General features: G+C 42.7%; 1 protein-coding gene across 3 annotated transcripts in view; it reads left to right on the top strand.

Moving 5' to 3' along the window:
- Positions 1-27,585, top strand: part of CPLANE1 (ciliogenesis and planar polarity effector complex subunit 1) — a 113,318-nt gene that overhangs the window by 20,206 nt on the left and 65,527 nt on the right. For all 3 annotated transcript variants that reach the window (XM_066239964.1, XM_066239956.1, XM_066239948.1), the window contains exons 15-22: positions 2,151-2,315; positions 5,038-5,196; positions 10,301-10,529; positions 11,579-11,718; positions 15,447-15,664; positions 17,613-17,777; positions 26,638-26,776; positions 27,418-27,527. In XM_066239964.1, coding sequence (XP_066096061.1) covers positions 2,151-2,315; positions 5,038-5,196; positions 10,301-10,529; positions 11,579-11,718; positions 15,447-15,664; positions 17,613-17,777; positions 26,638-26,776; positions 27,418-27,527 — 1,325 coding nt within the window. The remainder of the gene's footprint in view (positions 1-2,150; positions 2,316-5,037; positions 5,197-10,300; positions 10,530-11,578; positions 11,719-15,446; positions 15,665-17,612; positions 17,778-26,637; positions 26,777-27,417; positions 27,528-27,585) is intronic.

Raw genomic sequence — 27,585 nt, 5'->3', positions numbered from 1 at the left:
GATTCCCGGCCAGGGCACACAGGAGAAGTGCCCATCTGCTTCTCCACCCCTCCCCCTCTCCTTCCTCTCTGTCTCTCCTCCCGCAGCCAAGGCTCCACTGGAGCAAAGTTGGCCCGGGCGCTGGGGACGGCTCCGTGGCCTCTGCCTCAGGCACTAGAATGGCTCTGGTCGCAACAGAGCAATGCCCCAAATGGGCAGAGCATAACCCCTGGTGGGCATGCCGGATGGATTCCGGTCGGGCGCATGCGGGAGTCTGACTGCCTCCCCGTTTCCAACTTCAGAAAATAAATAAATAAATAATAATAATAATAATAATTGCCATAATACTGGTAGGAATGTATTTTATCAATTTTACCATGCTCTAGAGCTCCAAAATAATTCCACATTTCTAAGTACTCATAAATTTCTTAATACTTAAATAGAATACTACATATCTCAGAAACCTGGACTGTAAAAAGTATTTAAAATTAGTGTTAGTCTTGGAGTTTATAGAAGCAAGAGTTTTTTGTTATCTACAGATAAATCTTCTTCTGTCCTTTTTTTGGTTAGTTATGAAACCTGTGATTGATTGTTGATGGGAGAAAAATGAGATTTAGATCATAATTAAAATCATGTGTTTCTGTCATTTAGAGGGACTGAATGAGAAACTGGGTCTCATATTTTATCATCTTTTACAGACTTAGAGAAACATGGAGCTCAGGCTCTCTGTCCTTAAGTAACTCAACCTTTAACAAGATCCTGTGAGTTAGACTTATAGTTGGGTTGAATATGGGCTACATGGAGTTTCTGATGAGAATATAGGGGTGTGGATTCCAGAAACTGGTGGTAGCTCATATGCTACAGGGCAGAGGGTGAGGCTAAAGATAGCGGTTCTGAGCTGGTAAACTTGTAGCCAGCTCTGACTGCAACTACTGCATGGTCAGGTGTGGCCAATTAGTAAATATATTTTCTGATTGCTGTAACTTTGTATATTTTATTCATTCAGTGTTTATTGAGGGCCTGCTATGTGCCTGGTTCTCTGTTAGGCCCTGGGAATAGCTGAAATAAACAACTTGACCCTCAAATTCCCCACAGTCTGTATATAGCTAGCATTTTTCTCAGGCTGTGTGGCAGCTGCTGGGAGGCGCAGAAGGGCTGTTCACACAGTCCAAGGCTGGAGTGCACATCAGCCTGGAGACCCCTGGGGGAACTAATGTGCAAAACGGAGTAGAAATTGGCCAGTTGAAGGCCAGGGAATGGCTTATCTTAGGAGATAGCATCCCCAAAGCAAACAGGCATGAGAACCCATGCAATGGGTAAACTGCAAGTGGTTTAACAGAACTGGACTCTGTAATATGTGTGTGGAATATTGGGGCTAGGGTGACAGGTGGACAGAAAGACGGTGAAGGACATAGCGTATGCAGTGCCAAGGGGCTAAGATTTTATCCTGAAGACTGAGGGATCAGTTAAGAGGCTTAAGTAGGAAAGAGAACTTTTACATAAATACAGGCCATGTGGAAAGATCACTTTGCTACACTGTGTAGGGTCATTTGTGGTAGTGTGGTATAGAGATGTGGGTTTTGACTAGAAACAAGAAAATCTGTTCTTTGAAGAGTTCCTGAACCAAAGCAACGTCAAGAGTACTAGAGAACAGGGCTCACAGTGGGCAGGTATTTAGTAGTTTGACCAATTGGACTTGTGATTGAGTAGATCTGGAGACAGAGGTCCTCAGATGAAGTCCTCAGATCTGGGAATTGTCCATCTGGCCTTCATGGAGATGAGAAGTTCTGATGCAGAGTTTTCATGGTGAATTCCGTATAGACCTCTGCATTCCCACTGAATCCACAAGGAATGGGCCCTCGTAATGGAGACTGAACGTAATGGTGACTTCAACAAGGAAGAAGTTTATTTCTTTCTGCTGAAAGGAGGACGGAAGTTGACCCACCCTCCTGTAGTTTTTCTACTCTGTCGTCCTTAGTGCATTGCCTCCGATCTTAAGGCCATAACCTGATCTAAGATGGATGCTGGGGCTCCAGCCCTCCCACCCATATTCCAGGCAGCAGAAAGGAAGAAGGCAGGAAAGGCAAGAAAGGGCGCTTCTCCTCTCTGAGTTCTCTCTCTGGAAACGGCTTTCCTGGTTTTAATGTAAGCTCAATTCTTTCTGGATGAAGGAGGAAGAAGGACGTGTTTTCTTCAGATGCGCTATTACCTTTCTCTGTTATATGGCCACCTGTATAGCTATAACCTAAATGATGCTCAAGGCTTGTGTGATCAGCTAGTAAGAGAACTACTGAGACGGTCCCGCCTTCCTGTAAAAGAAAGTGAACATAGTTCAGGTACGTTTTTCAAAAATCAGTACATTTAATCTTACTAAATTTGTATTTACAGGTTAGATAGGAAATTGCTTATTCATAAAAGTTGGTGTTTCTGCCTTATTAAGGTTAATTTCAGACTGCTTCTCAACAGCAATTACCGTTTTCCCCCCAATCTTTGGATTTCCAGGGCTTAGCAGTGACTGCCTCTGTGAAGATCTAATTGTCTCCTCACAGCTGTGTTTGTTAGATAGAACATTAGATAAAGAGAATCCATGGTTTTAAGACTTTTGATGCCTAATGTCAAATTGTCCTCCAGAAAGTTCTCCTAGCTGAATATGAAGCAAGGGGCTTTTCTGTGTGCTATTTAATTTGTTTGGATATTTTTCATTTTTTTAAAGTAATCTCATCATCCCCAAGGTCACCAGCTTGAATGAGGGCTCATCTGGTTTGAGCACAGCTCACCAGCTTGAGCCCAAGGTCACTGGCTCGAGCAAGGGGTTACTCTGTCTGCTGAAGACCCACGGTCAAGGCACGTATGAGAAAGCAATCAATGAACAATTAAGGTGTCGCAACGCACAACAAAAAACTAATGATTGATGCTTCTCATCTCTCCATTCCTGTCTGTCTGTCCCTGTCTATCCCTCTCTCTGACTCTCTCTCTGTAAAAAATAAATAAATAAAATAAAGTAGTCTTATCATTACAGGATTTAACTTTCAAGATAAGCTGAACCTATATAATGTATTTGTTTTAGTTTTTAATGATGACTGTTTAGGACCTATTAAGCATATCCCTACTGGGTTGGGGTCCCCAAGGCCAGCCCCCCAAGTTCAGTGAGTTCACAGAGAGGACTCAAAGACTGTGATTTATTAGAGTGGAAAGACACAAAGCAAAATCAGCAAAGGGAAGAGGCGCCTGGCTGGAGTCCCGGGGACACCAGGCACGGGCTTCCAGAAGCCTATTCCCAGGGGCGCCACACAGCCTGTACTTCCTTCCTCCAGCCACACTTTGTGACAACACAAGTGAGCTGTCTTCCAGGGAGGCTCGCGTGAGACGAGGTGCACAGTGTTTTTACTGGGGGCTGCCCGTGGGCGCCCTCTCCGCTGAGCCCCTACCAGCCGTGCTCCCAGAAGGACTGCTGTGCCCACACAGACCACACAGTTTGTAGTTCGTCCACGAGCTGAGGGCTGTCATCGGTTAAGGTGGTGGCAGTCCTTCCAAAACCCACGTGCCCAGGTGCCAGCCAAAGGTCAACCTTAAAAGCAGGCCTTTCAAGTAGGCACAGTATGTTACCTCTTTCCTGCACACTCACCTGATTGAATCATTGTATACAGTTATAATTTTTTAAAATTAATTTTATTTTTTTTATTATTAATTTTAATGGGGTAACATTGATAAATCAGGGTACATATGTTCAGAGAAAACATCTCCAGGTTATTTTGACATTTGATTATGTTGCCTACCCATCACCCAAAGACAAATTGTCTTCCGTCACTTTCTATCTGGTTTTCTTTGTGCCCTTCCCCTCCCCCATCTCCTCCCCCACAACCACCACACTCTTGTCCATGTCTCTGAGTCTCATTTTTATGTCCCACCTCTGTATGAAATCATATAGTTCTTAGTTTTTTTCTGATTTACTTATTTCACTCAGTATAATGTTATCAAGGTCCATCCATATTGTTGTAAATGATCCGATGTCATCATTTCTTACAGTTATAATTTTTATTGTCTAAGGTTGCCATTATTAACATCATCACTGTACCTTATAGAGACTGACCCTTTTAACTTTTCTTAAAACCTCTGAATTGATACTTTTACTCTGTGGCCATATCTTTTGGAATCAGTCCGTTCCCTATTTAAGGGGCTTATTCCTGAGTTTCACATGATTAGGATTGCTGGAGATCGTGCCTTCGGGCAGTTCCTACAGTAAGTTTTACCCTGGAGAAAAACTCCAGGAGAGGTAGGTGCTGGGGATACAGAGATAGGAAATGAGATAGACGTGGCCCCTACTCCTGTAGAGATTCATAGTCTTGTGAATACGTACCAAGTGACTTCTGGAAGGAAAGGTATTTTGTTATTGTTTGGGCCATAACTTTCATAAAAATCAATGTTAAATTAGTACTTATATATATTTAATAGTTTTGACTATTTCGAATGCCAGTTTATATTTTGAATTTTGATTCTCAAATCAGGATGATGCATGTTCGCTCCTGTTAGTTGATAACAGAATCCTGACCTCCCCAGCCCCTGCTCCCGTCCACACAGAGCCTCTGTCCCTCCCTCCCCAGAGAGACTACGCAGTGTGTCACACTTCCCAGACCGAACAGTACGGAGAAAAACATTAAGAATTTTTGTTCTGGTGCTTTTCAGGTTGTCTGTGTAGTAAGCCTTGCAACCTTCAGCAAAGAAAGAAATTGGAAAGAAGGAAAAATAACAAAAGGCCAAGCTTGCAAGTCAGCTGTGGCTGATTGTGTGTATAGATCCTCCATATTTTTAAGTTAAAACCACTAACTTAAATCATAAAAGGTTCCTAAGTGTATGTGCTCATACTTTATGAGCTGATTATTTTTGTCTTACTGTCTTCAAGAAGTACCGATACCTATCATAAATTAACTTGTGCAGGCCGTGGTGCTCATCTAAAACAAATTGATTATCATTTTCTCCTTGTACAGTGCTAGGAACTCTTATACTGTTACTTTTCGATAGTTTGTTGAGACTCTCTTTGGTCATTCCTGTGCCCTTTAGCTCCCGAGCTGGGGAAGACTGGGAGCGTCCACCCTGAGGCGGCGCTGCGGGTGATCCAGTCCCTGGCCCGGTTTATGGCCGCCTATTTCACCAACCAGTCCCTCTGCATTTTGCCACCTCACAATGTGAATGTCCTTCCTCCGCTGCATGTGAAAACAGGTAACAGAGCAGATGGATGATTTTCTCACCTTGTTTTTGCTCATAACAGTTACAATAGTATTAATTAGCGATCATTACTCAATAGAAATAGTACCGTTATCACTTCGCGCCTGACACCCAGGTGCTGCTCCGGGGCTCTTTGTGAGTGAATAAAATCTGACAAAGGTAATTGCTTAGAATTTGGTTTTACTGAATGTGGGGTTTTTTTAATCACAAAATTTGGACAAGTTGGTACTTGATAAAGCTCTTATTTTTAAAGTAAAAGGGTTGCCACCTTCCTTTATATAAAAATTTAATGAAGTTTGAGTATGCCAATTTAGAATTTAATTTTATTTGGATCCCTTACTTTGCTCTCTTTAATCACTTCATTGCCTGGGTCCAAACTATACCCACCCCATCTGTGCTGGGCAGCTGTCCGCCCTGTGGAGAGGAACACACACAGGCCCCTTGGTGGCCCCCTCCATCCTGCCAGCTTGTGGTCAGTGCCCACTGGGCACCATGCAGTGTTCTGGCAGCTGCGGATGTACCAGCTTGTACTGTATGAAATTAATAATATGAAGACATCTGTAGTTTTTTTGTTTGACGTGTGAAACAGACTTATCCTAACTTCCATGAGCAAAACAAATAGATATTCTTCTATGGTTGAGACAGAAAATTAAATAAATGAATATGTAAATAAACATATCAAATGGTATGATTGTTATGCGGAGAACTGAAGTAGAGTGTTGTGACTGAGAGGCTATTTCAGGGAGGAGCTCTCTGGTGGGGGTGCTGTAAACTACTCCTCTCGGTGAGGAAGAGCCGGCTGTGCACACATCGTGGCCTACGGTATTTTAACTGGAGCTTGTGCAAAAGCCCCAGAGTAGGAGCAAACAATGTGTCTGAGAAACTGAAAGACTGGGGAGGCTGGAGCGAGATAGGAGATAAAGTCAGAGGCCGACAGGGGCCAGGTGGGGTAAGCCAGGGTGAGGAACCTGAATTTTAAGTGCAATGGGAAGTTGCTGGAGGGCTTTCAGCAGGAAATAACAGGAACTGATAAATAGGTACAAGGCTTAGAGCTAGGTTAGAGTAGTACAGATGTCATGTGATTGGAAGGTTAGTAGCTAATAGAAACAAGAGGTCTGCAAATCTAATCATAGAAATGTTGGTTGTGAACTGTGCATTCAGTTCTTCCGTAATTGTCTCAGGATGTGGGTGGGAGCAGAGGGCTGTCCTCACCCACTTGTACGCTTCTACAGGAGTGTAGTCTCTATTCTCCCTGGGGGTTCTTCAGGAGGTTCTAGAAAGTCATGTGTGGGTAGGACCAGAAGGGAAACTGTCTAGTGGTTCCTCTTCCAGCAGGTCCCTGCTTCCTGGGGACCTACTGGAGTTGGTCCTGACCTGGTTATGGCCTCTTGTAGGGAGCTCGTGTGAGCAGGGAACCAGACTCGGCTTCTCCCAGGTCCCCCTGTCCCCTGTTTCTCAGTCCCTCATCCCTTGTCCCACCATCCCCGCCCCCTGACTCAGGTCAGAAGCTCAAGAACAGCCTGAGCTTCATTCGTTCACCCCTGTGCTGTCCTGGGAGGCGCTCAGATGTGTGTCATTACTTATTTCCCCATGCATTTGACATTTGTTGTTATTAAGGGTGGTTTTATATTTAAGCACTTTTTTTGGTCACAACCTAGGCATTTATCACAGTTTCCTGTTTTTAGTATTAATGCTTCTGACAACAAATAATATCCTTAATCCACATTATTATGCTGAAAAAGAGAGGTAGTACTCTATTTTAGAAAAATTTAGAGGGAGAAAAAACTGGTAACATCCTAGTACTTAGAGGATTTGTCTCATTTTCTGTCGTTCCGACCCTCGGTGTTCACAGGGCTTTTGCTGTCACTCATGCTCCCTATCTTTTTTTTTTTTTGTTGTTGTTGTTGTTGTTTTTTTTACAGGGACAGAGAGAGAGTCAGAAAGAGGGATAGATAGGGATAGACAGACAGGAATGGAGAGAGATGAGAAGCATCAATTATCAGTTTTTCGCTGCGACACCTTAGTTGTTCATGATTGCTTTCTCATATGTGCCTTGACCGCGGGCCTCAGCAGACCGAGTAACTCCTTGCTAGAGCCAGCGACCTTGAGTCCAAGCTGGTGAGCTTTTTGCTCAGGCCAGATGAGCCCGCGCTCAAGCTGGCGACCTCGGGGTATTGAACCTGGGTCCTTCTGCATCCCAGTCCGACACTCTATCCACTGCGCCACCGCCTGGTCAGGCCATGCTCCCTATCTTCACAGATCACTTTACACACTGCAGGAAGACTGGTCTTTATCACACTCCGGGAAGCGAGGTGATGGGGTTCTTGGTTTGGGACAGATTCAGACTCATTCATAAGAGCTGAGAGACGCACTTTTTTGTGATAGAGAGCTATCTTCCCAATGAGAGGAGAGGGTGGGAGAGCTGGCTTTGTGTTCTGTTCCTCTGCCCGAGATCCTGAGCACTGAAAATTTAAATACCTGAAACTATATATATCCTTTCATTTACTTAACATCCTAGCATCTTAAAAAATGGTGTCAGCAGGCTTGACTTAGAATAGATTTCATGTAAATCTTTCTGATCAGAACTAGTGAGAGAATATATTGGGATTTATTTGAGTGGCTTTTTTGGTGTGATGTTTGCTGTGTGAAAGTATCACATTTTCAGAGAATTAAATCGTTCAGATTTTTTTTTTTTTTTTTGTGACAGAGACAAGAGAAAGAGAGGTACAGTTAGGGACAGACTGACAGGAAGGGAGAGAGATGAGAAGCATCAATTCTTCATTGTGGCTCCTTAGTTATTCATTAATTGCTTTCTCGTATGTTCCTTGACCATGGGCCTACTACAGCAGAGCGAGTGACCCTTGCTCAAGCCAGCGACCCTGGGCTCAAGCTGGTGAGCCTTGCTCAAGCCAGATGAACCTGTGCTCAAGCCAGTGACCTCGGGGTTTCAAATATGGGTCCTCGGCATCCCAGTCTGATGTTCTATACACTGCACCAACACCTGGTCAGGCCATTCAGATTCTTTTAATAGTACAGTGCCGTGCTCATAGGGAGTAAAAAATAGGGAAAATGTAGACAATCACCTGGCTCTTTGCCTGTGAAGAATCAGTTCAAGTGGCTACCTAAATTCTTTGTTTCTATCTGACTGTGTTTGTCAAAGAGCTAGTAAGATGTTAGTGCTTGGTGTGGGCAGAACCTATGTAGGTCGTGTGAGAAACCACTTCATTTCAAAGAGCAGAAATTCACACTTAGCAATTTTATTTTGAGGGAGTGAATGAAAGTTTTAGCAGTATGTGTTTTTACAAAAATAATAGTTCTGTCATCAAATTTTTAAGATGCGCCTGACCAGGCAGTGCCACAGTGGATAGACCATTGAACTGGAATGTAGAGGACCCAGGTTGAAAACCCCGAGGTTGCCAGCTTAAGTGTGGGCTCATCTGGTTTGAGCAAGGCTCACCAGCTTGAACCCAAGGTTGCTGGCTCGAGCAGGGGATCACTCGGTCTGCTATAGCCGCCTCCCGCCCTCGTCAAGGCACATATGAGAAAGCAGTCAATGAACACCTAAGGTGCCACAATGAAGAATTGATGTTTCTCATCTCTCTCCCTTCCTGTCTGTCTATCCCTATCTGTCCTTCTCTTTGTCTCTCTCTGTCTCTGTCACACACACAAATTTTTTTTTCAAGATGCTTATTCAAAAGTTACTTTAATTAGGGAAAACTACAGAGGGGAGAAGGATGTTACCCTTTGTATTTCATCTCAAGCTAGGTTTGTAATTTACTCAAGAGTATTGAAAATCATACTTTTTCAGCTTTCTTAAAAATACTAATAATATTCCTGGCCCTGGCCGGTTTGCTCAGCGGTAGAGCGTTGGCCTGGCGTGCAGGGGACCCGGGTTCGATTCCCGGCCAGGGCGCATAGGAGAAGCACCCATTTGCTTCTCCACCCCCCCCTCCTTCCTCTCTGTCTCTCTCTGCCCCTCCCACAGCCAGGGCTCCATTGGAGCAAAGATGGCCCGGGCACTGGGGATGGCTCCTTGGCCTCTGCCCCAGGCGCTGGAGTGGCTCTGGTCACGGCAGAGCAACCCCCAGAGGGGCAGAGCATCGCCCCCTGGTGGGCAGAGCATCGCCCCTGGTGGGCGTGCCGGGTGGATCCGGGTCGGGCGCATGCGGGAGTCTGTCTGACTGTCTCTCCCCGTTTCCAGCTTCAGGAAAAAAAAAAAAATACTAATATGCCTGACCAGGTGGTGGCGCAGTAGATAAAGTTTCGGACTGGGATGTGGAAGAACCAGATTCGAGACCCCCGAGGTCACCAGCTTGAGCGCGGGCTCATCTGGTTTGAGCAAAGCTCACCAACTTCGACCCAAGGTTGCTGGCTCGAGCAAGGGGTTACTCAGTCTGCTGTAGCCCCACGGTCAAGGCACATATGAGAAAGCAATCAATGAACAACTAAGGTGTCGCAATTTGCAATGAAAAACTAATGATTGATGCTTCTCATCTCTCTTCATTTCTGTCTGTCTGTCCCTGTCTATCCCTCTCTCTGACTCTCTCTCTGTCTTTGTAAAAAATAAAACAAAAAAACCCAACACTAATATATTGAAAACTTGATATACATAAGTCTTTTATTGCTTGACATTTTGAGGAATAGAAAGTAAAAAAATTCAGTCTCTGCCCTCCAAAGTGCATAATATAGTAGGAGTAATAGGCATGGATTTCAGAGTAGCCCTCAGTAATAAATTGTACACCGTGACCCAGTGTATTTAAATATCTACCTTTGTTTATATTATCTGAGGCAAAAGTTTTATTAAACTGTATTTACCTTTATTTTGTGTAACGCAGGTGACACTGTATCTTCTGTTTTCATTTCTACTCCCTTCTGTTTCATTCTTTAAGAATGTGGGCAATTGCTTCACAACCCCCTTGAGGCACATTCTTTAGTTTAAAAAAAAAAAACCATTCTAGAGTATGTTAAGTAATATTTTAATCCATTTTGTATGTATCTTCCTTGTTGTGGCTTTGTGTAGAAAATACTGATTGAAGAGTTACATGTAACCATGTAAGGAGAAGTGAGCTCTGACATTTGCCATGTAATTTACTTACAGAGCAGTCCTTCCGATTTATTCTTCTGCAACACTCCAAGGTGGCCAGTGTTGTCAGAGATCAGAATCTCTCCAACGTGTGGACAGTTGAATATGCCCTTGAATTATTATTTATCGGCGGCCTGATTCCAGAAGCTGTGTGGTTGGCGCACAGACTTGGAGACTGGAAGACATCTGTTTCAGTTGGGGTAGCCTTCCAGCTGTTCTGTAAACTCGATAGCAGTTTCACAAGGTGTGTATTTTTTTTAGGCAAACTTAAGAAATAGTGTGTTAGTGTCATCTAGAGTAATTTTTATTCTTTTCTTCTCCATATTTGGTGGAAATCTTGGTTCAGCATTGTGCCCGAGAGCTTTCTTCAGTGACGGAAATGTGTGTGTGCTGCCAGCGGCACGTAGCTATTGAGCACTTAAAATGTGGCTAGTAAGACTAAGCAACTGAATTCTCAATCTAATGTAAATTTAAATAGCCACATGCAACTAGAGGTCCTGTGTTGGACACCTCAGCAGCTGGCTTATTTGTCTCAATTTATTTAGAGCATTTATTTGTTAGTTATGCCCTCAAAGAGCTTAAAGTCAATGGGAGAGTTTGTCTATCTCGAATAGGATTTGAGATTTAAGCTAATCAAACTAATCTCTGTATTTTAGCTTTTCTGTTGTGTCTTTTATATTTTTTCAATTCGATGATTAGACAGATACATACCTATTAAGTAACCTCTCTGTACCAAGTTTTATACTAGGTATATTAGAGGATATAAACTTAAATGGTGCATAGTTTCTATGCTTAGAGGCAGTTACAGTTTAATAGAGAAAAGAGGACACAACATTATTCTAGTTTACATACCGTGGTAGGAAAAAGCCCGTGGTAGTGTTGGGAGAGCAGGAATCCAGGTGGGGAAGGACGGAAATACTTTATGTAGATGTCATTTGAGACAGGCATTGAAGGGAAGACAGGAGCTTGACACATTGAGTGGCTACAGGGAGAGAGGACGTTCCAAACACAGGCAGAGGCACAGGGCAGAAAACACGACCGGTTCGGGCGGGATGGCGCACGCTTGCGGGGCAGTGGAAGGAGAGCCGCGGGGGGCTGTTTTGTACCGTGACCACGGAGAGCCTCAGTACTCTCCTTAATGTAGTATTTCCTGATGCTTTCCTTCTTAAATATAGGGTGAATAACGACAGCGCGTTTCTTAGTTTCTTAAACTTCATGTTTTGTTCTTGATGTGTCACTGTTTGCTTTTTTGCAAAATTTGGAATCATTCCTCCTAATTTGATGTGCTTTCAGGTTCAAGAAAAAGGGTCAGAACCTGCCGTTAGATGTGACCCCTGCCCAGATCTTCCGGGAGAAAATCCAGGGCTTTCTAGGTCAGCCACCTCCCCTGGGGCCAAAAGGTGACACGAGCTCAAAATACAAGCAATTTACAGGTGTGTTACCTACATGTAGTCAGATACAGGTATCAGGTCAATTACTATAAACCTTATGGTATTTTCAAAAGCTTGTCAGTACCCACAAATACATGAACACTTTGAAGTAAACACATCAAAAATAAAAGTGTGCTATTTCCTCTTCATCGTGGGTACATCCAGAACACAGTGGTCAGGAGCTGAGTAACGTCGTTTCCCGTCCGTGCCTTTATCCTAGGTGTGTGTGGCTGCACTGGCACCGATTCCTTCTGCAGTCGTAGAGCCGCGGCATCTCAGACCCAGAGGGCTACTCAGAGGTGTTCAGTTCAACTCTTGCCTCGCACATAAATCACTGATTTGGTTTTGTTTCTAATCAAAGTGGTACTACAAAGTTAAAAACAATGTAATATTACATATATTACATAGACTTAACCAGGTGCCCTATAAAATTAGTCTGTTTTGTAGATGGAAAAATTTGGACAAAAGGTAGTTATTTGAAGTTTTATGTTTAGTGATGAAACCAGGACTCCTGTGCGGCCGTTTGGTTTACCAGTGCTTGTCTCCACTAAGGATTCCTAAAACTTAGTAATTATAACTTCTCTTTCCAGAAAGAACTTATAATACCTGGAAGTCTGAGAACTTCTCTTTGATACCTTTTTGTCAAGTTTTTTATCTTTTCATTTACTTAAAAAAAATGTAACTCCATTAAAAAAAGAGTAAAATGTTTGGAAAAAAAGAGTAAAACATTCACAGTCTGAACTTCTAGGTCTGGTAATATGTTATTTAGATAATCTGAAACTCTCTCACAATAAATGACAAAGATAAAATGCATTTCTAGATAAACTGTAAAAATATACGTTTAAAGGCTAAGCTATAAAGAAATTAAGTGAAATTTCCAGGGGTCAGAGACAAACAGGAAGTAAAAACTTCCTGTGGTATTTTCCCAAGAAAAAGAAAACATAAGTCCGCCCAAAGACCGCTTTATGAATTTTCTCAACAGTTTTTTTATTCTAGCCGAAACCTTGAACCAACCCAAATGTCCATCAACTTATGAGTGGATAAACATCTGTCTGTAGAGTGGAATACTACATAATAAAGGGGAACAAACTACTGGTCACATGCCACAGCATGGGTGAATCTCAGACCCAATGGCTGAATGCAAGAAGTCAGAAACAGAGACTGTGTAGTATATGATTCCATTGATGTGACATTTTATAAAATAACAGCACTGTAGGGACAGGAAACAGGTCAGAGGTTGCCTGGGAATAAGGGGGAAATTGCTCACCAAGGGGTATAAGAGAACTGTTTTGGGTGATGAAAATGTTCCTCTAGGCCCTGGCTGGTTGGCTCAGCGGTAGAGTGTCGGCCTGGCGTGCGGGGGACCCGGGTTTGATTCCCGGCCAGGGCACATAAGAGAAGCGCCCATTTTCTTCTCCACCACCCCCCTCCTTCCTCTCTGTCTCTCTCTTCCCCTCCCGCAGCGAGGCTCCATTGGAGCAAGGATGGCCCGGGCACTGGGGATGGCTCCTTGGCCTCTGCCCCAGGCGCTAGAGTGGCTCTGGTCGCGGCAGAGCGACGCCCAGGATGGGCAGAGCATCGCCCCCTGGTGGGCAGAGCGTCGCCCCTGGTGGGTGTGCCGGGTGGATCCGGGTCGGGCGCATGCGGGAGTCTGTCTGACTGTCTCTCCCCGTTTCCAGCTTCAGAAAAATACAAAAAAAAAAAAAAATGTTCCTCTAGGGCTGTATAGATTTGTGGGAACTCATTGAACTGGGTACTTAAAAAGGATGAATTTTAGCATATGTAAACTATACCTCAGTAAACCAATTTAAAAATAAAAAAACTCAGCAGATGGTTAATGAACTGGAAAAATGAATTTGAACTCTGTATACACACATATGAACACAAAATATGTAGAGAAAGATAAATACACACAAAATAAATATAAAAAAAGAGTTGGAAAATACAAAAGAACAGCTAAGCCTCTGAGTTTAGAATAGGAAGATACAACAACATATGTGTGATAGGAGTTTCTGCACATCCACACCAAGTCATAGAGAGGGGATACCTTTTGAGAAAAGAGTGGAGTGTGGTTCGTCTGTAGGAATTTCAGCTATATCTGAAAATTTTTATTTTTAAAAAATATAAGTTGAATATCGAAAAAAATGTTAGTATCAGACAAGGATGAAAAGTCAGTACATGAGTGTTTTTTTTTTGTTTGTTTGTTTTTTGTTTTTTTTTTTACAGAGACAGAGAGTCAGAGAGAGGGATAGACAGGGACAGACAGACAGGAACGGAGAGATGAGAAGCATCAATCATTAGTTTTTTGTTGCACATTGTGACACCTTAGTTGTTCATTGATTGCTTTCTCATATGTGCCTTGACCGTGGGGCTACAGCAGACCGAGTAACCCCTTGCTCAAGCCAGCGATCTTGGGTCCAAATTGGTGAGCTTTGCTCAAACCAGATGAGCCTGCGCTCAAGCTGGTGATCTCAGGGTCTCGAACCTGGGTCCTCTGCATCCCAGTCCGACGTTCTATCCACTGTGCCACTGCCTGGTCAGGCAGTACATGAGTGTTTTTATCTTACATTTTATACCTCAAGTATGCTTACAGTGGCAGTCAACCTGGTCCCTACCGCCCACTAGTGGGTGTTCCAGCTTTCATGGTGGGTGGTAGTGGAGCAACCAAAGTATAAATAAAAGATAGATTTAACTATAGTAAGTTGTTTTATAAAGATTTATTCTGACAAACTTAGAGAAAATCCAAAATAAAGTACTTGGTAAGTAATAAGCTGGAAACAGGAAGGCAGTCAGACAGACTCCCACATGCGCCCGACCAGGAACCACCCGGCATGCCCACCAGGGGGCGATGCTTTGCCCCTTTGGGGCGTCGCTCTGTTGTGTCCAGAGCCACTCTAACACCTGAGGCAGAGGCCACAGAGCCATCCCCAGCGCCCAGGCCATCTTTGCTCCAATGGAGCCTCGCTGCGGGAGGGGAAGAGAGAGACAGAGAGGAAGGAGAGGGGAAGGGGTGGAGAAGCAAATGGGTGCCTCTCCTGTGTGCCCTGGCCGGGAATCGAACCCGGGACCCCTGCACGCCGGGCCAATGCTCTACTGCTGGCCGGCCAGGGCAGTAAGTAATTATTATTATATGCTTTAACTTGCTGTAACTCTGCTTTATAAATTTTATAAAGTAAAGTTACTTCCCTACTTTATAAATCACCATTACTGTGGAACCAGTGGGCGGTTAGAAAATTTTACTGCTAACAGAGATACAAAAGTGGGCGGTAGGTATAAAAAGGTTGACTACCCCTGGCTTAGAATATTGTAAATCATTTTCATTAACTTTTATTATAAAAGTACTATGATGGACTATTAAGAAAAGTTAAAAAATCATTATTTCTCTCCCACTGTCTTCACATAATCTATGTATATTATTTTAGTGTCTTTCTTGACATTCTTTTTTGGTACTAATATTTTGACTCAGAACTATATTTCAAAAATATTTTTATTATATAGTTGTTATTACTATGCCTTATTTGGAAAAAAGTGTGCGATGATTGCCTACAATCTTCAAGTAACAGAATAGTCACTAAATTTCTGTCTAGATTAGAAGTTTGGATGTTTCGCCTGTTCACCAGCATGTTCATTTTTAGTGATCAGCTTGTTCAGATATGAAATTCTGTCCTACAAAGCAGAACAAGAAGTGGAATATCGGTTTTGATTGCGTTAGCTGCTCTTGTGTTTGGCAGACCCCATGGAGGAGGAGGACGCAGACCTGCTACTGGCCTCGCTGCAGGAGGTCCTGAAGGTGGCGGCCATGGCCGAGGCCGACGTCCTCTCCGAGGCCTTTCAGCTGCTGGTCAGTTCCGCCAAGGACTTCAGCAGGAGGCTCTGGGGCTTGGTGCCAGCCGGCTTGTACCTCCCGGCTCCTCCCTTGTATTGTCCTCAGCCGGCTGTCCTGAGTGAAGTAAGCTTAACCTTTCCATTTAAAGTTGGTTCTGTCCAATTTTTAAACAATCAACTTGCTAATAAAAATGCAAGCTCTGAAGACAAACTTCTGGATTCCAGCTTGGCTGTTTATCAATTGTATTAATTTTACGTAGTGTACTTAACTGTTTAAGTTTCCTTATCTGTAAGATGCAGATGATGGTGAAACTTCTTCCAATAGCATCACTGTGAGCAGTAAGTGAGCTACCCACCCTGTAAAAGCTTTTCTCTTAGGCCCTAGGACATAGGAAGCTGCCAACACATGTTAAAATTATTACAATAATAAAACAAAGGTAAGAGACATTTCTCTCTCCCCACATTTTAAAAACAGATATGTAGGGCAACAAAATAACAAATGCCAGAATTTAGAAGCCACGTTTTATTTCAGTGTTTTATTTACATCATTGTTTTGCCTCTTTTGAAAGACTTATTTTGATTTTTTCCTTTGATTTGATAAAAGGTCTTTTTTTCCCCTTCTATGCCATTCAACTGATAGTTCTGTCTTTACAAATGGCAGTTCTGCATTCCCTGCAGGGACTTTTCCCTGTTCTTACTGAAAACCATAACGTTACAATTTGCTGATTTTAAGATTTAAAGTGTTAATGTAAATTATTTACATTTAAATTATTTAAATTAAATTTTTTTTAATTATTGATTTTAGAGAGAGAGGAAGGAAGAGAGAGACAGAAACATCAATCTGTTCCTGTCTGTATTCTGACCAGGAATCAAACTGGCAACCTCTGTGCTTACAGATGACGCCCTCACCCACTGAGCTTCCCACCAGGGCTAAAATATTTTAATTTTTAATTTTGAAGTGATTCTGGTACTGATTCTTTACTACTCAGTGTTTCAGTATTAGTAAAATATATCTGTATCTAGTTTTGTTTTCTTTCTTAGAGTTATATTCTCATTTGCTATATTTGGAAGGAGTTATGTTTCAACAGGTTAAAAATATTTCTTGATATTTGAAATGTAGTATATTATAAATAAAAGGAATAAATAGTCCATGGTATTTCTCAGTAACTCCTCTTTCCTCGCATGTCTGATTTAGACGTTAGAAATCACATTTAAGATATTTTTGGATATGCCATGCTGGTATTAGTTTGGGTGATTACTATTCCTAGTAGTGCTTCATTTCATTATTTTTTTGTTAAAATAATCTTCAATGGTCAATTTCTCCTAATTGTCACTCTGTATCAACTACAATGGTTAGAAGTACACAGTGGAAGACTTTATCAGAATTGTCTGGCGTCGTTGAGGACCCCAGCGGTAGGGCAGCCTTCTGACTCAGTTATGTTGCCTAAGACGTGGGCTCTTTCTCTAGTTTGTTTTCAGAGGTGTTGGCTTAGGCTGAAGGCTGGTCCCCTTTGTGGAAGCAGGATGGCTGCTAGCAGCTTGTACAACACCTTGTCCATGTCCAGAGGGAGAGGGACGGGATAAAAGTGTTCCTCTCCAAGCATTCCAAGCAGGAGTCCTGAGACGGGCTCCGGTCACTTGCCTGTCTTTGCGCCAGTTACCCTGGCTAGGGATACCGCAAGGTACTGCCTGGTGATCGGTTACCTGCCCTGGGAGCTGGGAATGCGGGATCAGCTCTCCGTGGATCATCCAGGCTGTACAGGGGAGGGGCGGACACCCAGTTATAAGCGGAGTACATTTAAAAGGGGGCAGTGCTGAGGAGGGTCCTGGGGAAGCAGATGGTTAGAGTACTCATTCTGGGAAAGTAACCTTTAGCTACTACTGACCTGAGTAGTGTTTTCCCGCAACCATTTGTCGAATCCTACTACTACCTGGTGGACTTGATTCTGTGTGCTAAGGTAATACAGAGATGTATGACAAGGCATTTGCTATTGACTAGTTTTCAGTGCGGTAGGAAACATACATAAATCAGCATAGACACAATGAGTAAAATTTGATTTTGTTTTTTTCAGGAAGATGGTGACGATCTTCTCTTAAAAGCCGAAAAGGAGGGCCGCCAGAAGGTGTCCGGCATTGTCCAGCGTCTGCTGCTGCTCCTGCGGGCGGCGCGCTGCTCTTGCCCGGCCGCGCAGTGGTACATCCTGCGGCTGAGGTGGGCGAGGAAGGTCATGCAGAAGGTGTGCCCATGTCCCTGTCCCCGAGTGCCGTTAGTATGCGGGTGTTTATCAGCAGTTGTCATTGAGACATTCTCCCAAGGTGTCCTGCCTTGTGAATCCGCAGTCAGACTTAGTTACAATAAGCAACCCAGACAGACCACATTCTTTCTGCTGGAAGACGAGGACTCGGAACTGGGTCTCTGCAGTCCCATCCTGTCTGCACGGGAAGGGCTAATAGTTCATTTCAGTTACATTGCACCCCCCATCACCGAGGATTTAATCTGAGTTTGTGGTTTCCTCCCCATCTCCCTGAGGTGTCCCTTGTGTTCTGTGTATGCTCAGGTGGGCTCAGGTGACAGAAAGTGAGAGCAGTCCCTGGCTGTGCATTTCCTTTCAGTGGTCTCCTAGTCACCCCCGCCGCCCGCTGGGACGTACGTGCAGGTCACTGGACTCTGGGCTGTTGTCTCTGTCTGCACTGACTGCAACCAGATGGGACACCTGCTCAGTGTCCCTTCACCAGCTGCAAGTCCTTCGTAGGCCTGGAGGCTGTCTCTCTGTGAATGTGGAAATAAATATTATTAGCCCTGAATATTCTTAATTTGGCCCTTGATTAAATTACATTTAAAACACGAATCTACAACTTTTTTTAGTAGGACAGATCCCTTAGAGGTTCTGGGCAGTTGTTGTCAAGTTGTTTGTGAAAATTGGTCCTTTTTTATTTTTTTAATTTTTATTTATTTATTTTTTTACAGGGACAGAGAAAGAGTCAGATAGAGGGATAGATAGGGACAGACAGGAACAGAGAGAGATGAGAAACATCAATCATTAGTTTTTCGTTGCGATACCATAGTTGTTCATTGATTGCTTTCTCATATGTGCCATGACCGCAGGCCTTTAGCAGACTGAGTAACCCCTCGCTTGAGCCAGTGACCTTGGGTCCATGCTACTGAGCGTTTTGCTCAAGCCAGATGAGCCCACGCTCAAGCTGGCAACCCCGGGGTCTCGAACCTGGGTCCTTCCACATCCCAGTCCGACGCTCTATCCATTGCGCCACCGCCTGGTCAGACAAATTGGTCCTTTCTTAGAGAGAAAGTTTTGTACTCATTCTATATCTTGTCATCCTTAAATTTTTCTTAAGTACGTTTGCTAAGGAGGGTGAAAAGTTTTCCTATATTATTGAAACATTGATTTTAATAGTTTGAAGATTTATTGAGCCTGAATGTTTGTTATAGGAAACTTCATTTAAAATATTTATTGTCGTCCTGGCCGGTTGGCTCAGTGGTAGAGCGTCGGCCTGGCGTGCAGAAGTCCCGGGTTCGATTCCCGGCCAGGGCACACAGGAGAAGTGCCCATCTGCTTCTCCGCCCCTCCCCCTCTCCTTCTTCTCTGTCTCTCTCTTCCCCTCCCGCAGCCAAGGCTCCATTGGAGCAAAGATGGTCCGGGCGCTGGGGATGGCTCCTTGGCCTCTGCCCCAGGCGCTAGAGTGGCTCTGGTCTCAACAGAGCGATGCCCCGGAGGGGCAGAGCATCGCCCCCTGGTGGGCAGAGCGTCGCCCCCTGGTGGGCGTGCCGGGTGGATCCCAGTCGGGTGCATGCGGGAGTCTGTCTGACTGTCTCTCCCCAGCTTCAGAAAAATACAAAAAAAAAAACCAAAAAAAAAATCCCTGAGCTTGCCTGGTCAAGGCACATATGGGAGTTGATGCTTCCTGCTCCTCCCCCCTTCTCTCTCTCTCTCTGTCTCTCTTCTCTAAAATGAATGAATAAATAAAAATAATTAAAAAAAATTTATTGTCAGAAGGTGAGATCAGAAAAGGGAAAGAGATGGGTGAAATTGTATATACATAACACAGCGTTATAGAGAGCAGAAAAGCAAATCCTGGAGGGAAGGGGGGAGGGCGTTGATGGGTGGGGGGTTAAGGGAGATATTGAGGGGAACACAGGGGTGGGGGGCATATTCAGTGGAACACTTGAATTTATGTAAACACAATAAATTAAAATCAATAAAAATTTATTGTAGAGCCTGACTAGGCGGTGGCTCAGTGGATAGACCATTGGCCTGGAACACTGAGGACTCAGGTTTGAAACCCCAATGTCGAAGGCTTAAGTGTGGGCTCACCAGCTTGTGCATGGGGTTGCTGGCTGAAGCCTGGGAACATAGATATGACCCCATGGTTGCTGGCTTGAGCCCGAAGGTTGCTGGCTTGAAGCCCAAAGTCACTGGCTTGAGCAAGGAGTCACTTACTCTGCTGGAGCCCTCCGGTCAAGGCACATATGAGAAAGCAATCAGTGAACAGCTAAGGTGCTACAACTACGAGTTGATGCTTCTCATCTCTCTCCCTTCCTGTCTGTCTGTCCCTCCATCTCTTCCTTTCTCTCTCTCTAAAAAGAAAAAAGTTATTGTAGAAAACTGTTTAGAGTTATAAATTATCTTTGCATTGAAGGTTGATTTTACCATCTCCTAACAATAGTCTCAAACTAGTTTCAGTTAAATCAACTAGATGTTAAGAGTGTGGATTCTCTTAAAATCAGCAACACAGCTAAAGACAGTCCTTGTAAAAAGTTTTGTAAGTGATTAACTATTAAAGCATTGTGCAGTGGTGGGCAGAATTCTGAAGATGCTATCAGGGTCCCTGCTTCCTGGTGACCCGAACACATCTAGCTGCTGCTTTACTGTGGCCTGATGGGGCTCTGCAGATGGAATTAATATTACTAATCAATTAGCTGATTTAATCTATTAGCTGATTAAAATAGAGAGATTATCCTGGTTTATCTTGGCAGCCCCAAAGTAATCACATAAGCCCTTAGAGCAAAAAAGGAAGGCCAAAGAATCAGTCGTTGGGATGCAGGGGAAAAGGAAGGCGGAGAAACAAGGCAGACGGGGAGATTAGAGGGGAGATTAGAGGGAAAGGTGGACTCAGCGCACCATGCTGGCAGATGAGGGCGAAGGCCAGGGAGTGAAGGCAGTGCTTAGAACTGGGAGTGTTCCCCAGCCTGGAGCCAGTGGGGGAATGGGACCTCAGTCCCGTAACCACATGGCATGGAATTCTGCCAAAGCCTGACTAAGCCTGGAAATAAATTTCCCCCAGAACTTCTAAAAAGAAAGTAAACCCTGTTGTTACCTTGATTGGCCTTGTGAGACTGTAAGCAGATAATCAACTGAGCCTTTCTGTGTCTAGACTTCTATTCTATAGCAGCTGTGAGATAGTAAACGGTGTTGTTTTAAATCACTGAACTTGTGATAATTTGTTAGGGTTGCAATAGAAAGCTAATATAATGCAGAATCTTAATTTCTGCTAACTTCTTCACCATTTTTTAAATTGACATAATAATGATATTCAATAAAATTGACTCATTGGTTTTTAGTATAGTAACAAAGTTGTGCAACCATCACCACTATTTATTGATAATTTCAGAATATTTTCACACCAAAAAGAAACATATTAGCAATCATTCCCTATTTCCTTATCTCCCCAGCACTTGGCAACCACTCACCTACTTTCAGTCTCTGGGAATTTGCCTATTGTGGACATCTTCTGTAAATGAAATCATACAGTATGTGGCCTTTTGTGACTGGTTTCTTTCACTTAGCATAATGTTTTTAGGTTCATCCATGTTATAGCATGAACCAGTGCTTTATTTATTTCTATGGCTGAATAATATTTTCTTTTATAGACATGATATTTTGTTTTAATCATCCATTGATGGATATGCGGATAGTTTCCACTTTTTGGCTATTATAAATAATGTTGCTATAAACATTTATGTACAAGTTTTTGTGTGGACACGTATTTTTCATTCCCTTGAGTGGAATTACTGACCCATATGGTAATTCTGTTTAACTTCATTGGGTAATTTACAAATAATATTTGAAAGCATCTATACCATTTTGAGGCTGAGAAAAACCCATGTTTCTATACATCTAGAAATAATGATCCATAAACTAGAGCTTTCCTATATAGTCATTGCCACTGTCACAGTTCAGTGCCCTGTTACCTGGAGCTTATGTTTAGGGTTCATTGTCAATTCATGGGCAACACTCACAGAAGTGACCCATAATTCCCTCTAATCCAGTATCCCCTAAATTTATCTGACAGTTTTATTGTCAGCCCATGAATTTATTGTTCTTAGGATGGTACCTAAGTGTGGAGGTCCATTCTTATAGAAGTATGAACCATATATAGGTGATTTCCAATATTACTGTACTCTCTTCATCTTTCATTTAGACTTCATTTAACATATAATTTAATTACAAATTTGGTTGTAGCAAATTAATATTTTCTAATTTGTTGGAAAGATGAAACACATTTTTTATCATCAAAATTATAATGTCTTTAACCATAGAAACAAAAATTTTTTAATTTCCTTATGTTTATTCTCAGTCACTAGATAAAAGACTGACAAGCAAGGATAAATATATTCTTAAGCTTATGTTGACTCCCTTATAACAGCATTAATAATATATTGCATGTAGGTTACATAATTATCTTAAGGTACTTATTTTTTAAAGTTAAAATAATAGTACATGCGCTTGTTAATTCAAAAGAGCTAGTGAAGATGTCAGTGAAAATGGTAGAGTAAGGACATCTAAAACATCATTCCTCTCCCCAAACAATGGGAATATTGGCAAAAATTATCAGGATTAACTTTTCAGCACTCTGGAAATTAACCAAAGGCTTGGAGTAATTCAGAAAGCATTTATTAAAGATACTTGATATTATGACTCATACACAGGGAAAAAAAAGCAATCAATAGAAACTGTCCCTGAGGAAGCCCAGATATTTGACTTACTAGACAAAGATTTTTAATCAGCTCTTTTGAATATGTTTAATAAACTAAAGAAACTATTTCTAAAGAATTAAAAGAATGGATGAGAATCATGTGTCAGTAAATAGAGGATATTAATAAGTAGATAGACATTATTTTTTAAAGACTAAACAAATTCTGGAGTTGAAAAGTATAACAATTGAAATGTAAAGTTCACTAGAGGGGCTCCATGGCAGATCTGAGCAAGCAGGAGAATCAGCAAACTGGAAGATAGGTCAATTGAGATTATGCTATTTGAGACACAGAAAGGAAAAAAGAATGAAAAAAAATGAACAGAGCCACATGACCTGTGGAATACTATAGAACAGGGGTCCCCAAACTACGGCCCGCGGGCCACATGCGGCCCCCTGAGTCCATTTATCCGGCCCCCGTTGCACTTCCAGAAGGGGCACCTCTTTCATTGATGGTCAGTGAGAGGAGCATAGTTCCCATTGAAATACTGGTCAGTTTGTTCATTTAAATTTACTTGTTCTTTATTTTAAATATTGTATTTGCTCTCATTTTGTTTTTTTACTTTAAAATAAGATTTGTGCAGTGTGCATAGGGATTTGTTCATAGTTTTTTTTATAGTCCGGCCCTCCAACAGTCTGAGGGACAGTGAACTGGCCCCCTGTGTAAAAAGTTTGGGGACCCCTGCTATAGAACATACCACAGTACTCAAATGGGATTCCTAGAAAGAGTAGAGAGAGAGAGCAGAAAGAAACTTTAGAGAAATTATAGCCAAAAATGTCCCAAATTTGATGAAAAACATTAGTCTTCATGTCCAAGAGGCTCAAACAACTCTAAGTAGGATAAACTCAGAGATCCATTCTTAGGCACATCATAGTCAAACTGTCAAGAGCCAAACACCCAAAGACTTCCTTGAAAGTAGAAGAGAGAAGCTATTCATAACATATAAGGGATAGGATTAATAGCTTATTTCTCATCAGAATTTATAGGGCTAGTGGTAATGAAGAGTTAGTGAAAAGTAGTTTTCTTCTCACCCTGGAATCCCATCCACAGACGTTACCACTATAACTTATGTATCCTTACAGAAATATTTTATGCATATAAATAAAAGTAACTTCATCAGCTCACCTCAGGCTATAAAGCATCTCATTTGATATAATATTAGCAGGAAAAAATTATTTATTTATACTTTTTTTTTTTTTTTTTTCTGAAGTTGGAAACGGGAAGCAGTCAGACAGACTCCCGCATGCGCCCGACCGGAATCCACCCGGCATGCCCACCAGGGGGCAATGCTCTGCCCCTCTGGGGCATTGCTCTGTTGTGACCAGAGCCATTCTAGCTCCTGAGGCAGAGGCCATGGAGCCATCCTCAGCGCCCGGGGCAGCTTTGCTCCAATGGAGCCTCGGCTGCAGGAGGGGAAGAGAGAGACAGAGGAAGGAGAGGGGGTGGGATGGAGAAGCAGATGGGCGCTTCTCCTGTGTGCCCTGGCTGGGAATTGAACCCGGTACTCCTGCACACCAGGCCAATGCTCTACCACTGAGCCAACCGGCCAGGGCCTATTTATACATTTTTTAAAAGCTTTAATTGACAAAAAAATAATAATAATACCTAGCTAAGTTTACTTAGAATGTAGACATAGAAGTGAAGACAATAATAAAGAAACAAGAAAAGTCTAAGAAACATCTTATCATAGCCAAGAAGTTCCTAAAGAGGAATAATGTCTAAATGTAATGTGGTATTTTGGATGGGATTATAAAACGCAAAAAAGACATCAGGTAAAAACTACGGAAATCTGAAGAAAGTATGGTTGTTAGTTAATGTATTAATATATTGGTTCATTAATTATAAAAAATGCACCACTGCCTGACCAGGCAGTGGCACAGTGGAAAGAGCATTGGACTGGGATGCAGAGGACCAGGTTCGAGACCCCGAGGTCGCCAGCTGGACCGCGGGCTCATCTGGTTTGAGCAAAAGCTCACCAGCTTGGACCCAAGGTCGCTGGCTCCAACAGAGGGCTACTCGGTCTGCTGAAGGCCCGCGGTCAAGGCATGTATGAGAAAGCAATCAATGAACAACTAAGGTGTTGCAATGCGCAATGAAAAACAAATGATTGATGCTTCTCATCTCTCTTCGTTCCTGTCTGTCTGTCCCTGTCTATCCCTCTCTCTGACTCACTCTCTGTCTCTGTAAAAAAAATTAAATTAAATTAAAAATTAAAAAAAAATGCACCACTGATGTAAGCTGTTGCTACTAGGGGAAACTGGGTGGAAAACCCTGTACTACTATCTTTGCAGTTTTCTATAGATCTAAAACTGTTCCAAAAAATTAACGTTTGTAAAAAAAAAAAAAAAAAAGGGTAGAATAACTACTTTTCTGATAGTATAAAAAAAAAGTCAGGAAAATGTGGGATAGCTGTTTTATAAAACATTTTTATGGAAACTTAAAAATATAAAAGTAAAAAGAATAGTATAATAAGCTTTTGTTTATCACCAGATTTGAACAGTTATCAGCATTGCTTGAATATTGTTTAATCTTTCTTCACATTTTCTCTTTCCATGTGTATGCATGTGAATGCATGCACTTTCAGGGTGGTCAAAAATAGATTGTGAGATGGGTCAGTGATTTTGGGTCATGTCTTACTGTCATGTCAATCAGCTTTGTACTTAATTTAGCATTTATTTATTTTTTTATTTTTTATTTTTTTTCATTTTTCTGAAGCTGGAAACAGGGAGAGACAGTCAGACAGACTCCCGCATGCGCCCGACCGGGATCCACCCGGCACGCCCACCAGGGGCGATGCTCTGCCCACCAGGGGGCGATGCTCTGCCCATCCTGGGCGTCGCCATGTTGCGACCAGAGCCACTCCAGCGCCTGAGGCAGAGGCCACAGAGCCATCCCCAGCGCCCGGGCCATCTCCGCTCCAATGGAGCCCCGGCTGCGGGAGGGGAAGAGAGAGACAGAGAGGAAAGCGCGGCGGAGGGGTGGAGAAGCAAATGGGCGCTTCTCCTGTGTGCCCTGGCCGGGAATCGAACCCGGGTCCTCCGCACGCTAGGCCGACGCTCTACCGCTGAGCCAACCGGCCAGGGCCAATTTAGCATTTATTGCCGATTCTTGCTTGAGTCCTTATTTTATTAGGTTTGACAAATGGTGACTTTCTAGTTCTGTCATTTATGAATTTGATTTTCAAAAGTTATGTGTGTAGTTCTACCTTCGTTTTGTATTTGTTTTCAGGTACTTCACATTGTTTTGTTTTACTTTCTTTTTTTTTTTTTCATTTTTCCGAAGCTGGAAACGGGGAGGCAGTCAGACAGACTCCCACATGCGCCCAACCGGGATCCACCTGGCATGCCCACCAGAGGGCGATGTTCTGCCCATCTGGGGCATCGCTCTGTTGCAACCAAAGCCACTCTAGCACCTGAGGCAGAGGCCATGGAGCCATCCCCAGCGCCCGGGCCATATTTGCTCCAATGGAGCCTCGGCCGCGGGAGGGGAAGAGAAAGACAGAGAGGAAGGAGAGAGGGAGGGGTGGAGAAGCAGATGGGCACTTCTCCTGTGTACCCTGGCCGGGAATCAAACCCGGGACTCCTGCACGCCAGGCCGATGCTCTACCGCTGAGCCAACCGGCCAGGGCCACATTGTTTTGTTTTAGATCACAGATAGTTAAGCTTCTTTATTTTCTTCATCGTGCCTTTGGAGAAAGGATAAAAAAACATTAAATTTGTTTATGCAGTTATAACTGAGTGACAAGAGGGTAATTTTTGTGTGTGTGTGTGTAATAACAAAAGCTTTATTTACTACAGCGCCTCTTGCCCAGCGAGGTTCCCTGGCCCCGAGGAAAGATGGAGGCCAGGGAAGTTGCCGACAAGAGGGTAATTTGATTAAACATTTTTTATTTCTCATTTGAAATTGAGCCTAGTGGGTTTCTTGAATTAAATCCGTGAGCTAAGTTTCTGAGAACACGGTTGATTTCAGGGCTGTTTTCTTACGTAGTCCAGGGACGGTGCTGTGCTGTCCATTCTCTGTGATTTCTCTGCTATTTGTTGCTTCATTGTTTCCTTAACAGTGGATTTATGCAACTGACAACATATTCTATCATTCTTTACTTTCAGATCCGAATGAAAGGGTCCCTCCCTTCCTTGAGTCCTTTCCCTCAGTCATTACTCAATTACTGCATAGGTGGCGTGGCATTCTTTCGACCTGGAGCAACTGGGGACAACAAGCCTGATGAAGTTTCCATTAAAGCATTAGGTTTGTTCAAAATGAGCTGCTTGCTTATAAATCAGGCCCAATATTAACAGTGATGTGGTTTCCATTTGATTTTGGGAAGTTTGCACACAACAGAATACTTGGGTGGCAATGTGAGAACCGCATATATTACCAGTGAAAAGATATCCAAGAGACATTAGGTGAGGAAAAAAGAATGGCGTCATATGACTTTATATATACTTATGTATTCATATTGCTTTAAATAAAGAACACTGATATTGGAAATGGTTCTAGTGTTGAGAAATTTTAAACTTAAATGCCTATCTATGAGTGGTTTTTCAAATAACTGTACAGTACAGCTGTTTTATTGGCTTGACAAGTATCTACTATATATTATAAAGTTTAAAGCAAGTAAACTAGTAACTAGAGTAAATTATTTGCTTTTAGCAACATTTTCAATATTTTCATGCAACTGACATCCATGAAATTCTAGAGTTATATGCACAAAAATTCTGAAATGTTCTCCATAACTTTTATGTAAGGTGTTGATAATGAGCATATGTTTCTTTTCTAATCAACAAACTACATTTATTTTGGAAAAAAGCAACAAGCAGAGAGGGGAGGTTGCCATCCCAGTGCACACGCTCATGCAGTCTTCTCTCCTGTTTGTGTTCCCGGTTTAGGTTGCTTCAGGGAGCTTTGCGCTCTGTGCTGGATGCTGCACGTCCGCGATAAGTTATCTCACAGTTGCCGGAGGTATCAGAAAGCAAGGGAAAACGTGGAGGGAAAGAAGGTATTTATTTACCTTGCAAAAGAACAAGAAAAATGAACGAAACTACTTGCTAAGTTGT

The sequence above is a fragment of the Saccopteryx bilineata genome, chromosome 1, assembly GCF_036850765.1.
Source record: "Saccopteryx bilineata isolate mSacBil1 chromosome 1, mSacBil1_pri_phased_curated, whole genome shotgun sequence".
Taxonomy (NCBI): Eukaryota; Metazoa; Chordata; class Mammalia; order Chiroptera; family Emballonuridae; genus Saccopteryx; species Saccopteryx bilineata.
The sequence above is the reverse complement of the archived record's forward strand: the minus strand, read 5'-3'. Positions and strand labels throughout refer to the sequence as shown.